This window comes from Alosa pseudoharengus, unplaced genomic scaffold (assembly GCF_046254945.1).
Source record: "Alosa pseudoharengus isolate Yale_2024_CS ecotype anadromous, Long Island Sound unplaced genomic scaffold, YU_APseudo_1.1 YU_APseudo_1.1_scf_22, whole genome shotgun sequence".
NCBI classification, from domain to species: domain Eukaryota; kingdom Metazoa; phylum Chordata; class Actinopteri; order Clupeiformes; family Clupeidae; genus Alosa; species Alosa pseudoharengus.
The window spans coordinates 32667828-32684116 of NW_027468680.1; the positions used below are offsets into that span (position 1 = coordinate 32667828).

The window sequence follows — 16289 nt, forward strand, 5'->3', positions numbered from 1 at the left end:
CCCAACCTCCTTATGAGCCAATGGTCAGTCCTTGAGCGTCCCTCTTTTGCCTTGACAAGCTAACAGTGCTCCTGTATTAGGGCTGTTTCACACCGGGTGCATGGCGTGAGCGTGTCAGCTGCGTGGCATGTCCGTTTTTATTTTGGCTCCCATGTTAAAAAAAACGTGGTAACACTCCAAAATAAGGTGCCATAATAAATAGCAAACTAGTAATTACCTAACCCTTTGTTAATATTTGTTAATTGTTACTAAAATATCTATTTGGCACAAGTTAATAGTTTTTTCATCATTAATTAAATATTAGTTGTTTGCATAAAATCTGTATGTTAATGTTTTAACAAATCTATTAACTAATATTGTATTAATATAATATATTAATACAATATTAGTTAATAGATTTGTTCTATTGTCATATTATGTTAATAGTTAACTAAATATATTTTTGGCACTAATTAACAGTTATTTCTTACATCATTTACATGTTAAATGTTTATTTACAAACTGCTAATATAAAAGTTAATGACATATTATTATTTATCTAGCTTTTCTGATTAGCTTTGTGGATAATTTATGGAATTTATGGTTTATAGCTTTATGGTCTTGTGGGGTGTATAAGGCACCCTACTGCCAGCGGTTGGTTGTGTGAGAGTTTGCGCTCCTCTTCTTCTACTCTCATCCTTATTGGATACCTTTGTGGTTGGCTGTCCTGTAATTGGTGACTCTCTGTCTAGTGTTTGAAAGTAGTGTACTCTTTGCCTTTGGAAGTACTATTTGGTTGCTGCTTGAATTTGGTGAAATTCAGGCAGGGATGGATTACTGCACGGGCCTACCGGGCCTAGGCCCAGGGGCCCAAGGGGTCAGGGGGCCCTGAAGCCCAAGCCTTTGCATGAAATCATTGCCTCAATATCAACAAATCAGGATGTAGGCTATGAATCTGATTGAATTTAGTATTCGCCATCCCCAAAATGCACCAGAATACAGGAAATCACATCAAACAAATGAAAAAAATTCTGGGGGAGGACCCCCAAACCCCCCCTCCCACATATACGTCAATAAGTGGGGGGCCCTTAATACATCTGGGTCCAGGGGCCCGAAAGTTCATAATCCGCCCATGAATTCAGGGGAGGGGGGTGTAACAGAGTTAGAAATGTAGTTTAGTGTTTGTATGTGATTTTCGCCGTAATTAAGCAGCTTTATTGAGATTGGTATTTTGGAGCCCCCTTTGGAGAAACGCTATACTGCAGCTCTGCTGCGTTTTGTCCTTGTATTGTTGCCATAGCCGATCAGAAGCGGTATGCTTTGCATTGCGTAGGTTGACTGTATAAAGCTCTCCCCACTTTGTTTTAATTTTGTAACTATAAAATGTTGTTTAAGTTGAAAACTTTGATATACCACCTGTATTATGTTACTTTACATGTATTGTTAAGATTTGGGTGCAATTCTAGCAATTTAGAGAACGTTTATTAATGTTTTCATTATGACCACGAGTTCATACACACTGAGTCTAACGTGACTAGCTGTAAACTCCGCTAGCAACTTTCCATGCATTCAGTGTAGTTTAGCTTAGTGTGCATGGAAAGTGCAATTCAGTCTAGCAGGAAATGAATGTACATTTAGTTTAGCATTATGTGTATGCATTACCTCCGTATGGTCTACGTCTGTGAGTGTTTAGTGAGGCTCAGAATATTAATAAACTGTCGTTCTGTGCACCTGAACATTCCATGTCGCATGTCTCCCTTGCTAGTAGGGCTGACAGTGATGGTATAGGAATGATGCATGTAATATAGCCCATTCAACTACTTGTTGTTTTGTTTGAACTTTTCCTAAATAAATGTGATAAGCCAGTTTTGGTCTCAGTCCCTTCACCGTCTGACTAGATATATATTACTAATATATTAATAAAGTTTAACCAACTTTATTATAAGGGTCCCCCATACTGATAGTTATATATTATTAATATATTAATTAAGCTTAACCAACTTTATTATAAGGGGCTCCACACTGATAGCTGTATACTACTAATATATTAATTAAGCTTAACCAACTTTATTATAAGGGTCCCCCATACTGATAGTTATATATTACTAATATATTAATTAAGCTTAACCAACTTTATTATAAGGGGCCCCACGCTTATAGCTATATACTACTAATATATTAATTAACCTTAAACAACTTTATTGCAAGCGGTTCCGGCGCCGACAACAGTGGCAGCATGTCAAGGTAGCTCCGTGTTTTTTTCTTGAATTTCCCCTTGGGGATCAATAAAGTATCTATCTATCTATTGTAAGGGTCCTATGGAGAGCGGTTCATATTGGGATAGGCAGAAGCACAGTTTAATAACAATTAGTTAAATAATAATAAGTAATTAACTTTTCTATTAACATATAGTTTGCAAATAAACATTTAACATTTAAATGATGCAAGAAATAACTGTTAATTAGTGCCAAAAAGACATTTAGTTAACTATTAACACATATTAATACAATATTAGTTAATAGATTTGCTAAAACATTAACATACAGATTTTATGCAAACAACTAATATTTAATTAATGATTAAAAAACGATTAACTTGTGCCAAATAGATATGTTAGTAACAATTAACAAATATTAACAAAGGGTTAGGTAATTACTAGTTTGCTATTTATTATGGCACCTTATTATGGAGTGTTACCAAAAACGTGTGCATGCTAGAAATAGGACCAACGCCTATTTTTCACGCGACACACAACCGTGTTGGAAGCGTTTCCATTCAAAACAGTGAAGAAAAAAATGAAGAGATGTTTTAGGCTGAGAGGCCGCCGCAGCGCAGTGTCAGACACATTTCTGGTGTGCAAAGATAGAAAACGCCATGCAACAGAAACGTCACATTCACGCCACGCACCCGGTCTGAAACAGCCCTTAGTCCCCCTGATGGGAATAGCTACCACTGGAAAAAAAGTTCAGTCACAAGACTGACTCAGGCTTTGGAGCATGGAATAGAACACAAGCAAACAGGAGAGTTAGGGTCAAGTCATCCACTTTTCTTGGCACAAGGACTGGCCACCTCGGGGAGGTGAAAGGTTTGCTGCCACAGTGTCCGAGCAGTCAGGGTAATGCTGAAATAAGCGAGTTCTGTGTGGTCATTTTCCTGAGTGAGGGCTGTACTCAAGATCACACTGCTTGAGCCTAATGCATCAGTGTCTGACCTGATCTGAGCTTCCATCCATCCCACTCTGCGCTCTCCATACAACACTGCTGCTTCGCTTCTCTCTGCTCCCAAATGCCACCACACACGTCTAGCGGATGATAAAATGGCTCTAGCCGGAGCCAAGACTCACACAGCCAGGCTATCAGCAAACAAACAGCTGAACCGAGTCACTTTCAATGCTCCCAGTAAAAGTGCCACTTGACTGCAACTGCAACCAAGTCACAGCGGCCTCCCCCTGTCATCGCTGCATCTGCGCTGTGTTTTGGCAGGACTCGGTTTTCATTATTGTGGAAATTCCATATGTTCTCTACTTAGGTGGTGTTGGCTGACAGGAAGGTATTTTAGGAGAGAAATGAATCGCTACTGGGCTGTTGCTGTTTTTTTACATGTTATTAAGGGCCCTAGGTGGTAAAACGGAATGCTTCAAAACACAAACCGAACAAATGCCTTCAGAAAAAGTAGGCCTACTGTATGTGGGTAGAGAGAGTCAAGTGGCATACCCTTTCAAAACTGCTGACTTGCATGAAAATGGGACTTTTATATAATCTGTAGGGATGTAATGATATGCTCAACTCACAATTCCATACGATTCACCATTTTAAGTTGACGATGTGATGTTCTTACCATTTTCTTTTAGTTCAATAAGTTGCAGTCAGTGTTTCCCGCAGCAATATGTTAGTTATAAAGTGTCTGACCGGGGAGAAGAGGCATATTATACACATATTATAAGTATATTATTATTATTATATTATATCAGTAGTTATATACTGTAAGCTACTGATATGAAAAGAACAAATACTGTATTTCTGATTATTTATGCATGACAGCTCACATTATGCAGATATATTATAGCCTAGGTGCTGTTAAGCTACATTAGGCTCCAACAGCTGTACTTCAGCTGTCAGCAGCACTAGGTGAAGCCTGGAAATATTGTAAACAAAGTAGGCATATAGCCGAATTGGCTAGTTTATCATAGTCTACTGGTTGGACTGTTCAGGTTCCCCAGGTGTGTTTAAGTTTCAAAGAGATACTTTTTCTTCTTGGGGCAGGCCCTTTTGTGTCTGGGAAAAGACTTTTCCATTTACATCGGTATTAAGATGATAAAAACATTAGTCACATGAGTCACGTTTATTAGAATTAACCACTTAAATTTAGCATTGATGTTGGCATTCAGGTGGGCTGATGGTCTCTAAATAGAATATTAAAATGCTGACATCAAGCAAATCTGGTCATTTTCCACAACAGCTTTTTCAGCGCAGGCATTATTATCCTTTGGATGCATATTCCTTTTATTTCCATTCATCTTGTTTCTTTCCCTCTCCCTTCTCTCATGATCTATCATCATCAAACCATTTCTGGAAGTCTTCATCAAACAGTCACAAATAAAAAAGAAAGAAAAACTAGACTCTGTACATTTCCTTAGTCCATATGCCATTACCAGACATCAAGTAGCTCAGAGGATTAGGGATGTAACGATGCACCGTGAATCAGCTAAAAATGGATACACACTTGTGAACATTAACTACAACCGGTTAGGAATTTTTTTTTATTGCGATGCAAAATCAGATTGGCAGATAGCCGGTGCCGCCATTGGCATGCTGCTTGTGGTCCACCATTGGACCACCATCTCTTTAAATTTAACTTGTCATGAATATTAAGAAAAAACATGACATGTTATTAAAATGATGGATGAAGCATAACTGAAAAAGATTTTAGACCAATAGTAGCAAAATATTGGGGCATTTGTTGGCAACCCGCTGTGGACTGCCAGAGAACCAATGAGCAAAATGCCAGTGGACCACCAGATCTGCCGACAGTGGTCCGCCAGCCTCTTGTTATCTGGGTATGTTGTTGAAAAATAAATAAATAAATAATAACTTCATAGCTCTTTAATTGTAGAGCTATGTGCAACTTTGCCAAAGACAAAGCCTTTGCCAATAGCCAGCCTTACACAGCCTACCCTTTCCCCTGTCTCTCTTTCTCAATGGACACGCCCCTCCTCAGCAGCACATTTAATCCAAACATTCACAATCGTGCAAGCAATGACTGTTACATTGCTATTAAATCCGGTTAGCATGATTGGTAACACTTTACGGTAACGGTACATGAATTATCATGAGTTCATGCATGAATTAATTCATGATTTAGGTATTACTTAATTTGTTAATATCACATGAATCATCATGAGTTCATAGTCTATCATTCATGACCTCATACATGAACAACACATCAACTAAAGCATTAAGTATGGTGAGCACATCATTATGATTTATGATTTATTAAGAATGATCATGATGATTTCTTTTTCTGCCAAAAATGTAGTCATCACTACTCAAATTCTGATTTGAACACAACTTGTGCAGTTCTCTAAACACATGCCATTGTTCACACTTTAGTTTAGGGGCCACAAACATGATGAACTCATGAGTAATTAACCTGACATACATGTAATCATGATGATCATGCTTAAGAAATCATAAATCATAATGATGGACCCACCATACCTAATGCTTTAGTTGATGTGTTGTTCATGCATGAGATCATTAATGAGAGACTATGAACTCATGTAAATTCCTGATGATTCATAAGATATAAAGGAATGAAGTAATGCATAAGTCATGAATTAATTCATGCATGCAAAACTGTTCTTATTACAGTAATAGGTAAATACTTGATCACACTGTTATTATTTATACTATTTTGTAATATAAATATATTGTATATTGTACGTATGTATACAATTTTTACATATGCTTTTTGTAGGTTTTGCATTGTCTGACACGGTTATACACTTGGATGGCGAAATTCCTAAACCTAGAAATAATGGACAGAAAATTCTATTTTTTTTTTTAAATCTGAAGTCTTTATTAGGCCCTTTAACAAAATGTAAAAAAAAAATAATAATAATAATTTGCAAGTATGTTTTTTTGTTTGTATCATATTTGATACTTTGGGCATTACATACAATATTTCTTTGTATCATATTTGATACTTTGGGCATTACACACAATTTGGGCAATAACAAGAACTTGCCATTTGTAAGATCTTTGGACATCCATAACATCCAAATATTTCTTTCTTTAAACAGCTGCCTTTTTCCATCATTTTCTTTCATTTTGCAAGGAGATAACCAGGCAACACATGAAATTTGAAACAATAATAACAACTTCAAAAACTCTTTCTTTGTATAACATCTGCATCTTTGAACGTTGAAAACAACAGTCTCTTCTTTCTTTTACTTTGCCAAATGGTAAGCAAGGAAACAGTTCCTGTCCTTGTTTAGGCAGAGGTGGACATTGCATTGAGTTTCTTTGCAGTGCTTGCACCTTTGTCATTCCCGGGTTGGGAAGTGGTCAACCCCATCTCCTCACATCAGGAGGAACACTGCATAGTGGCCTTCCCCGTGGTGGGGTATGTGTTTGTGATGGTGAGGAGTGTGGCGAAGGGGAATGTGATGGAGGACAGTGTCCTACCGAGCCTGACTTTGCCTTTTCCTGCTCTTATCAGACAAGAGCCAACTGAGGCCTGAAACCTTCTCAGGGGCATGGCGTCTCTCTCCTGGTCTTGTGCCCGCAAGTACCATCTTCTGGTTTTCAAGCTGTATTTGTACAGGGAACAGAGTATATTGAAAAGATCTACACCACCCATAAATGTGTTGTAGGTCTCCACAATGGCTGGTCTGGGAACCATAACGTATGTCTTGGTCTTCCGATCCCAGCGCTTCACCTGACCTTGGGGAGTGATGCCAACAAAAGAGGACACCAGGTGGACAGATTTGTTGTCATACCACCGGACAATTATCATGCCGTTTTGGTTCACTCTATGATCCATGGACCCTCTTCCCTGTTCCTTCAGGTCTTTTTTTTCTCCATCATCTGGCAGTTGTTTTCCCCTTTTCATTCTGATGGTACCAACATAGTGAATCCCTCTCTCCCGCAGGTGTTCCAGCAGTGGGACTGATGTGAAATAGTTGTCTGCGAACACCTTATAGTTCTTTCCTGCAGGAAGGGATGATGCCAATTTGAGAACCACATCTCCACTCCACTCCATCAGACCTTTCCTTTTTTGGATCTGTTGGCCCTTGACAGACGTCAAAGTCATACAGTAACCCACTTTGTCCTGCACGTCCCCACATTTTGAACCCCCATTTGTGGGGTTTTCCTGGCATGTACACTTTCAGCTGAGATTTCCCCTTGAAAGGAACTATGATCTCATCGACTGCATGCTGTTCTTCAGGATGTATTCGAAGGCATTGCTGTCGTAGCTTTTCAAGCCATGGTCTGAGTTTCCACATTTTATCCTTTATTACATCTTCAGTCACACAGAGATTGTCTTCGAAGTGGAGCAGTGTCAGCAATTTCTGAAATCGGTCCCGTGACATTACATCTGCAACTTTAGGGTACCTTGTATCCAATTCCCAATAGGCTCTAACATTGGGCATCTGTACCAAACCCATGTACATGTACCAAGAACTTGCTCAATTTCTTTGACAGTTGTGTTGACTGATTTTCCTTCTTTCTGCACACTATACAGGTTTGTTTGGTCTGCAACTAGCTGTAACATTTCATTTGTCACAAATTGCTTGAAGTACATATATGGTGTAAACTCAGACCTTTCTTCAATTGCTTCATCTACACTGTCATCAAATTGAACATCTGGAGATTCAAAGTTGGCCTTTCTCCATTTATACTCCCTCTTTATCTTTTTCTTTGCAGATTTCTTTGTACTTGTGGCATGTGTTGCTGTTGCACTCTCTTCTTCTGAGCTCGTCTTGTCAACACTTTCAGCTGTGTGTGTCTTTCTCCTCTTTGCCTCTTCCACTCCTCTTTGTTGCCTGTCTAACTGTTGGAACCCCCTCTCCAGTTTCAAGTCTCTGGTCAATACTTTCATCTTCCTCATTGCTACTACTAGAACTTTCATAATCATGCTCTGCATTAGGAGTCCAATTCCTATCTTCCACTTCATCATCTGTCTCTACAAGGCCCTGTATGTCGCTCAAATTGCCATCAATAAAGTTCAGGACATCTTCAGTAGAGAACTGCCTTTTAGTCCTTTTCCTTTTAGCCTTTTCCCTTTTAGCCATCTATAAATTAGCCATAGTGTAACCCACTCTTGGTTAAGTACACCTTCGCTCTAGGTTCGTGAGGAGGGGAGTTCAAGTGCAATAAGCAGACACACACCAGGGTTAAAGTTACTTGTGCTTTAGTAACCAAATGTATAATTGAACCAGGTACAAATACACATGTAAGAAAATAAAATGGGCCCTTTGAAAATAAAAGAAATTGTCCTTTCAGTTGACTGGCTGTGTTTCCTTAAATGTCAAGGAGAGTTCCTTTTCTAATCCTTTCTAAAAGTGTAAAGTCAAGTTAGTCAAGTCAATAGTCAGTGTGTGGATATCCGAAGAGTGATGACCAGTGGAGTGACTGGTACGATCCTACCACAAAGCAGATAGGGCATCCGGCTCCCTCAGTGGACAGGATTCAATGACAGAAATCAAATGGGTTGGCTCGCCATCTATAAAGATCGCTAATGTGTCGTCATCATGACGTATTCCCAGTGGTGAACGCAAAGCATTTTGGGAATCCGCGGCACAAACAACAAGTAGGAAAACGCGCCAGACTTGATAGCTGGGAAGTGTTCAAGATGCCGTCTACCTGCTGTGTTATAAACTGTAATAGTCGTTCTCACGATAGAAGTGGAGTAAAGCTTAAGAACGGAATTTCCTATTATCGTTTTCCAGCGTGGAAAAATAATAGTACAAGCCATGTTTCAGAGGTGACAAAAAGGCGACGAATGGCATGGATAGCAGCAGTAAGGAGGCCCAAGATTACCTTCGATAACAGTCCGCCACACATGATGGTGTGTTCAAAGCATTTTCACAAAGGTAAGTTACTTATTCTCTGTAAATGTTATGTTGTGGGCAAATAACCAGCGTTTTTTTTACTTAACCAGACCATTAGATTTGACATTAGGCCAATGTTAACTAGCATGAAATGGCTAGAAAATTAGCTTTCCAATGTGCTAGCGCAAAACGTAACCTTAACCTTAATCAGTTTTAAATGTTGTACATGTAGGTACATAGCAATTTATTTGGTGACTGTTTGCAGGCAAACCTGCTTATGAAATGATTGAGTGTGATCCTGACTGGGCCCCTTCCCTGTACCTCGGCCATACTGAGGTCAAAGTTACTAACACAGACCGGTTCAAGCGGCTTAGGAGAAGAGCGACGAGGTCACAACAACCGCAACCCCCCCACACTGGTCCTGAAGCTGAGTTCGATAATGCTGCACCTTTATACCCAGGTAAATCGTAAAATAATACAATATATGTTGTCCCCTGTGTATAGCTAATCTGGATTCCTTTGGAATAGTGGTTGTGATATGACAACATTTATTTTTATTGTTACTGTCAGACAACACTACATATGCAACTGAGATGGAAGGTCTCGTGAATCCACCCCCATCTCCGGGCACTGTCCACACCAGTCCTGAGACTGAGCTGAATGAACCAGCACATTTGTTCCCAGGTAAATATTGGTAACAGACGCAAGTAGATTCAATATATTTTATGTCCAATGGTGTTTCTATCTAGACAAAGGATTGAACCTAAGTGTAAGTACCTTTCACACAGAGTTGTAGCTTTTCTGACTCAAAGGCCAATCATTCTAGGAGGTCATTAGGCATTTGGCATGCTAATGTAACAGTCTTGAAATACTCAGCAGCTATCAGTAACAAAAGTATGGTGTGAAAGTCACACCCCTGGGTCGTTCTTCAAAACTGTCATTTGGATCAAAGTAATCCAGATTCATAAATCCCATGTCTTGATGTGTGGAATCAATGATTACTTTTAAACTGGTCCCTGATCACAGATTCGGAAACATGGAATTTTCAAATCAGGGCCCTGGGCATCAGGCAAGTACAGAGATTGACAATTTATTTTTCTTATTGTTATTACAATCAGACTACTCTGCACCTGTGGCTGAGATGGAAGGACAAGAGACTCAGCCCCTACCACCAGCCCCAGACAATGCATGCAGAGAGGAAGATAGGGAGACTGAAACATCAGGGGATGCTGGTGCTCCAATGGGGAATGCAGATGAACAGCAGAAGTGCACCAAGTGTGCCCTTAGAACCAAAGAAATAATCCGTTTGCAGGAGGAGAATCGAAAACTGAAGGGAGAGCTCTCCAAAAAGGCCCTGGATGAGAATTTTCTCAAAAACAATGATTTAAAGGTGAAGTACTACACTGGCCTTCCATCTTTCAGTCTGTTGATGGGTGTGCTGATGCAAATCATTCCCAGTCTACCAAAAACAAAAGAAAGAAAACTCTCCCATTTTCAAATGCTCCTCCTGACCCTTATGCGCTTAAGACTTGATCTGCCTGTCGAACATGTTGCACACCTCTTCGACATTAGCCGACATACCGCATACAATCTGTTCTTTGAGACCATCAATGTACTGCATGCACACCTCAGTCCTTTGGTGTACTGGCCAAAGCGACATTGTATACAGGCAAGCATGCCACATCAGTATGTAGAAATGTTTGGAAATCGTGTTACTGTCATTATTGACTGCTTTGAGCTTTTCATTGAAAGGGCACAAAATTTACGTGCAAAGGCACAGACATATTCGAACTACAAAAGCAGGTACACAATGAAATATCTCATCGGCATAACACCACAAGGTACTATCTCTTTCATTTCCAAAGGGTGGGGGGGGCGTGCCAGTGATAAGCAGATCACCGAGAACAGTGGCTTTCTTCAGAAGCTCTCGCCTGGAGACCTTGTGTTAGCGGACCGTGGATTTGATATTAAAGAAAGTGTTGCCCTTGTGGGCGCTACACTGAAAATACCTGCCTTCACCAGGGGCCACAGCCAACTGAATGCAAAAGATGTGGAAGAGACCAGGAAGTTAGCTCATGTTAGGATCCACGTGGAGCGAGTGATAGGGTGTATGCGCTCTAAGTTCAACATATTAAATGACACAATACGCCTTGGATTTGTGGTGCCTTGTGAGGGGGAGGATAAGACTTTGTTAGATAAAATTGTGGTTGTGTGCTGTGCTTTGACCAATATGTGTCCAAGTATTGTTGTGAAGCCGTCATGTTAGAATTATACACCATGCTCACATCTAATGTAAATATGCACATGTAAATATGTACACATGTAAATATATATATACATATGTAAATATGTTTTGTTTTCCAAAAGATTTTGTAATGTCACTTCACATGTAATGATTTTTAGCCATCTCTGTAAATAAAATACACAAAGACTGAATTAAATTCTGCCTCCTTTATCTGTATTAAGAAAGAATTGTGCAAAATCAGTGTTCTTTGGTTGCAAACACAATTGCATAACTTAAAGTAGTAACAACCAACTACAACCTCTGGGCCATTGTCAGTCTGTCTCAGTGAAGGTTTCTGTGGATAGCACACCTTTTGCACAGTTGACTTTGCTGGTCTGGTTATGGAGGTGGAGACAACAGCGTGTATGATGGAGGCGGTTATCCTTCCAGCCCGTGTGCTGTGCCATATGTCAGACTTGTGCTGCTGTCTTGTGTTCTTTTCCAGTGCAGCTGCCTCTGTGGCTGTCACTGCCACAAGGTGTGTCAGGCCCTCACAGTGTTGAAGCAGGACCGACAAGTCACAGCCATCCATTTGTGGGTCGCGAAGACGCAGGAGTGACTTGGGCAGGACACATGGCTGAATGGGGTCAACATAGAGGTGGCAGAATTCCTCCATTACAGAGCACAGTCCGGACCTGTGTGCATGCATGAGTTCTGTGAGGGGTTTTAAATCAGCAAGTGTCTTCTGCGGTAAACATGTGCCACCTGAGCGGGTCCGGATCTTGGGTGCTGTGCTGGTGTCTCCACACACTGACCGATCAAGTGCCTTTTTTCGGGCAGAGCTTGTTGTAAAGTCAATAGTATGGCCAGGCACTCCCTGCACTTTGGTTATATTGGAGGGCATCACCCAGTACGCTTCAACATCTGTTGGAGTCACATTTCCCCGCAGACGCACAGTTGTATCGATCTTGTACAGGAGGGCTGCCACATGTGCGCACTTCTCTGCCACGCCAGCCATACAAGTGCAGTGAGCGCTCTCCACTTCCCCACATTCTGTAAGTATGACCCATGGCTGTAGGGGCTTCTGGCTGAGTCGCATGGAGTGATTCACCTAAGACCATAACATCATTATTAATAGCTTGTAGAGAAATACAAAGTAGTACTAGCAAGACACAAGAGCTATTTGATGCATGCAGCCAATCAGGGTACAATGTGGTTGGAAGTGGGCTGGGGATGGATGGGCTTACCTGCATACTACACTGTTTTGTCCACAACACCAGTAAACTCACTCCCTTCAACACACTGCCCCCAGCCCCCACATGTAAACCATTCATCACCTTTACATATTTCATCCCTCCCCTCTATCTTAATGCAGCCCATTATCATAATATCATAATCATACAGTCAGACACCCGCCAAAAGGCTCATGCACCAGTAGCTCCAACAACAGTGTTTTACTAGAAATCGCTTTTATTAAGAGCAGTAAACGAGTAATTTTTTTCACAATTTACCATTTAACTTATGCATGATGTGTTTGTCTTAGTAAGTTACGTTGGTTTGTTGAATTCTGACTGCATGCAGTTAGATGAGTGAGAACGAGGAGTGTGGTGCTTAAAACATTAGCATAAGCTTACCTTTGAACGGACGACAGTTTTCTGCCCCACTTTTACCATCTCCAGGTCCTGGACCCACCCATCTGTAAAAAAGACCTGGGCCTGCTGCAGCGACTTGAAGTTACTGAAAACTTCATGCGTGTACGCACTAACACTTAATATCATGTAGTTGTATATATATGGGTGCTGGAAGTTGGGCAGCAGGTTGACGTTCCCTGACCAGTCGCTATGCTCGTAAGGATCCAGTCCCTTGATTCCCTTTATTTTTTCGTCATACCTCGTCTTTGCATTATGATTTAGTTTAAGGCGGTATGGTCCGACAATGTTTTCTTTAGCCCGCTGCATTTTGTAGGATTGTATTCTGGTATCACGCTATTTTTTTTAAATTATTTTCATGCTACAATACTGGTCTGTTATGCTAGCCCATGTAAACGAGCCAAACATTCCCATAATTCTTTGGGTTCTGATGACGTTGCCGTCCATTTGGTCACATGTCTTAGCGATCTCTATTGAGATCGATGAATCTTCTTCCAGGATTTTCAAATCCAACAAAAAACTTGACCTGCATTCACAACCAGGTTATAACCTTTTGTTAAGTTTCATAACTCCTTTCCCTAATGCAGGTTGTTTTTATATTCATCTATCAAATGCTCCCGTTGTACAACATTAACTCCAGTGTGTAAAAATATGCATTTACAAAACTACATCTACATGCTGAAAAGTAGTGAATACCATTCAGTTAACCAGTACAAAGTAATCAGATGGAATACCTTGAATTCAAATAAGTACTTCAAATCACAACTGCAATAAGCTTACAATTGTACCAAAATATAATTAGTTTGTTTCAGAATAAGGTATTGGATAAATGCTTCAAATTAGCACCTCACATGCATTTCACTCATGAAACATGACTTAGAATCAAGTTTAACCTTTCAAAACAAAGTAAAAGCCTTTTTTAAACAACATATCTTTCCATTCGCTTAATAACTTTACATTTACCACTCGTAGTAAAAATACAAACAAAAACATACATTTTCCATCTTTTATCAAGGTATTTCTTAGCATAAGTTCAACTACTTTATAACATGAGTGATTCAGGCTGTTAACTAACGTAAGGATGAACAGGCTAGCTTACCAAGACAGGGTTGCAACAAAGAAAACTCGACGAATTCGGCACCCGTCTTCATCAAACACAATTCAACAATTACAGTCTTTCTATTAACTGTTCTCAAAGAAAACTTCAGTGTCTTCATTAACTTTTTATCACTTTTCTAAAAGTTCAGCTCCTCCAGAAACAAATAACATGGCACTTGCGAAAATGGCCGTCTTTTCTTCTATGTCGCCTGTTCTCCAACTACGAATTCAGCTAGAGTGCATCATGAAGTTTCAAAATAAAAGTCCCTAATCGTAACTTAAGACAATAAAAGTATCTCTTTATCAAAATGATGTTTTTATCAATGACAACTTAATTCTTATGAACTTTATCAAAATTATGATCTGTAACTATTTATTTATTTCCTTAATGTATTTATCATCTGGGTTACAATAGCATAGATATTTATGAATTATGAATAAGAATTATTAATTATTTGTTGTAAATATCACATTTCAATCTGTAAATTATGTAATTGATTCCTTAAAACACTGTATTATGGACTATCGAAGACATAATATACATATAACATCCAGAAAAAATAATCATGACCATTGAAGGATTTACCACTAAATACCGGCTGTATCAATTTTGATACAAACATTTTCTGCTCGATTTTACACCAAACTACATTTTGAAATTTTTAGTAATTTTAATTTTTTTGAACAAAGTAATTTTTCATGTTAAAATATTGATAAATATGCAAAGGTTCTTACCATAAAATCACCGACCAATATCCTTGACCTTTACCAAAGTCCTTTTAGGCAAGTCCCTCCACTCGGCGGCCATATGGCAACGCTTTTTGGGCACTCGTCGGCCATCCATTTCGGCAGAAAGGCTTCACAACACCAATCTTGCTCCAGAGGCGAGATCACAACACATGATTGGCATATGGCAAGCCGATTGAGCATTTATTCTGATATCTTGATATCAGGCATAATTGTCATGTACATGCAAGCCATTTCTGTCCACTAGTTAACTAGTGAGCCATTTCTGTGTGAACTAGTTAACTAGTGACAGCCAAAATGCTCACTAGTTAACTAATAAGGCCCAAATTATCTCTAGTTAACTAGTTCATATGTTTCATATCTTACTAGTTAACTAGTAATGCTCAGCATGTTCACTAATTAACTAGTGGACACTGAAATGTGCACTAGTTAACTAGTTTAAAGACTTCTATATTTTACTAGTCAACTAGTAAGGTACAAAAATGTTTACTAGCTGACTACTGAATGTCAAATTCCCACTTGTTAACTTCTATGTAATTGGCCAGCCGCTTGAGCATTTATTCTGATGAATGGCTTACTAGCTAGCTAGGTGATGGCAGCAGGCTCACTAGTTAACTAGTTGATACATCCTTTGTCCAAACTAGTTAACTAGTGAGGTCATAAATGTATACTAGTAAACTAGTTGAAGCCTAAATTCACACTAGTCAGCTAGTGGCGCATAATTAAAATTAGGAGGTGGAGAACTCTGGAAATTGAGGCTTTCTATTGCTCCCTATGTCCAAATAGAACATGACAACCAATCACAGCGCAGAATTTCACAAAATCCCACCCACAACATTTGCATGTGGTACACAAGTTAACATGCTGGCCAAAGGAACTTTAACTAGTAAACTAGTGGCTTCAATGTGACACTTACATGTAAACTAGTGAAGGCAGAACTGCTCACTAGTTAACTAGTGAAGACACAAATGCCCACTAGTTAACTAGTGAGGTCTAAAAAGTGCCACTAGTTTACTAGTGTGCACCAAAACACCCACTAGTGAACTAGTGATGGCAATTTCCATTCGACTAGTTAACTAGCGAGGTGCAAAAAGAGGATTTTTTGAGTGCTGTGTCTCCTCATTAGAAAGTCTCTGCCTTTACATAATCAGCAGGGTGCTAATGAGTTTCCGCCATTTTGAATTCTAACAAACCACATGCCAGAATTGTTGTAGTGCAAAAGGTATAAGTATAAGTATATATACTCTTTTGATCCCGTGAGGGAAATTTGGTCTCTGAATTTATCCCAATCCGTGAATTAGTGAAACACACTCAGCACACAGTGAGGTGAAGCACACACTAATCCCGGCACAGTGAGGGCCTTGCTCAAGGGCACTTCAGCCGTGCCTACTGGTCGGGGTTCGATCCGGCAACCCTCCGGTTACAAGTCCGAAGTGCTAACCAGTAGGCCACGGCTGCCCAGGTATACACCAGAGGGCAGAAGACAAGTAACAGATACAACAGGGATTTATGCAAAGTTTATAACTCATGGTGACAC

General features: G+C 39.7%; 1 protein-coding gene across 2 annotated transcripts; it reads left to right on the plus strand.

Annotated features, from left to right (window-relative positions):
• The first annotated feature begins 8716 nt into the window (after positions 1-8716).
• Positions 8717-11455, plus strand: LOC143139459 (uncharacterized). 2 transcript variants are annotated; one of them, XM_076300048.1, is made up of 4 exons: positions 8717-9076; positions 9300-9494; positions 9605-9718; positions 10153-11455. In XM_076300048.1, the coding sequence occupies exons 1-4, from the start codon at positions 8722-8724 to the stop codon at positions 11298-11300; spliced, it is 1812 nt and encodes a 603-aa protein (XP_076156163.1). In that variant the 5' UTR covers positions 8717-8721; the 3' UTR covers positions 11301-11455. The 2 variants fall into 2 exon arrangements, with proteins under 2 accessions (XP_076156163.1, XP_076156164.1); XM_076300049.1 differs by lacking the exon at positions 8717-9076 and having other exon boundaries at positions 9219-9494.
• The last annotated feature ends 4834 nt before the right edge of the window (positions 11456-16289 follow it).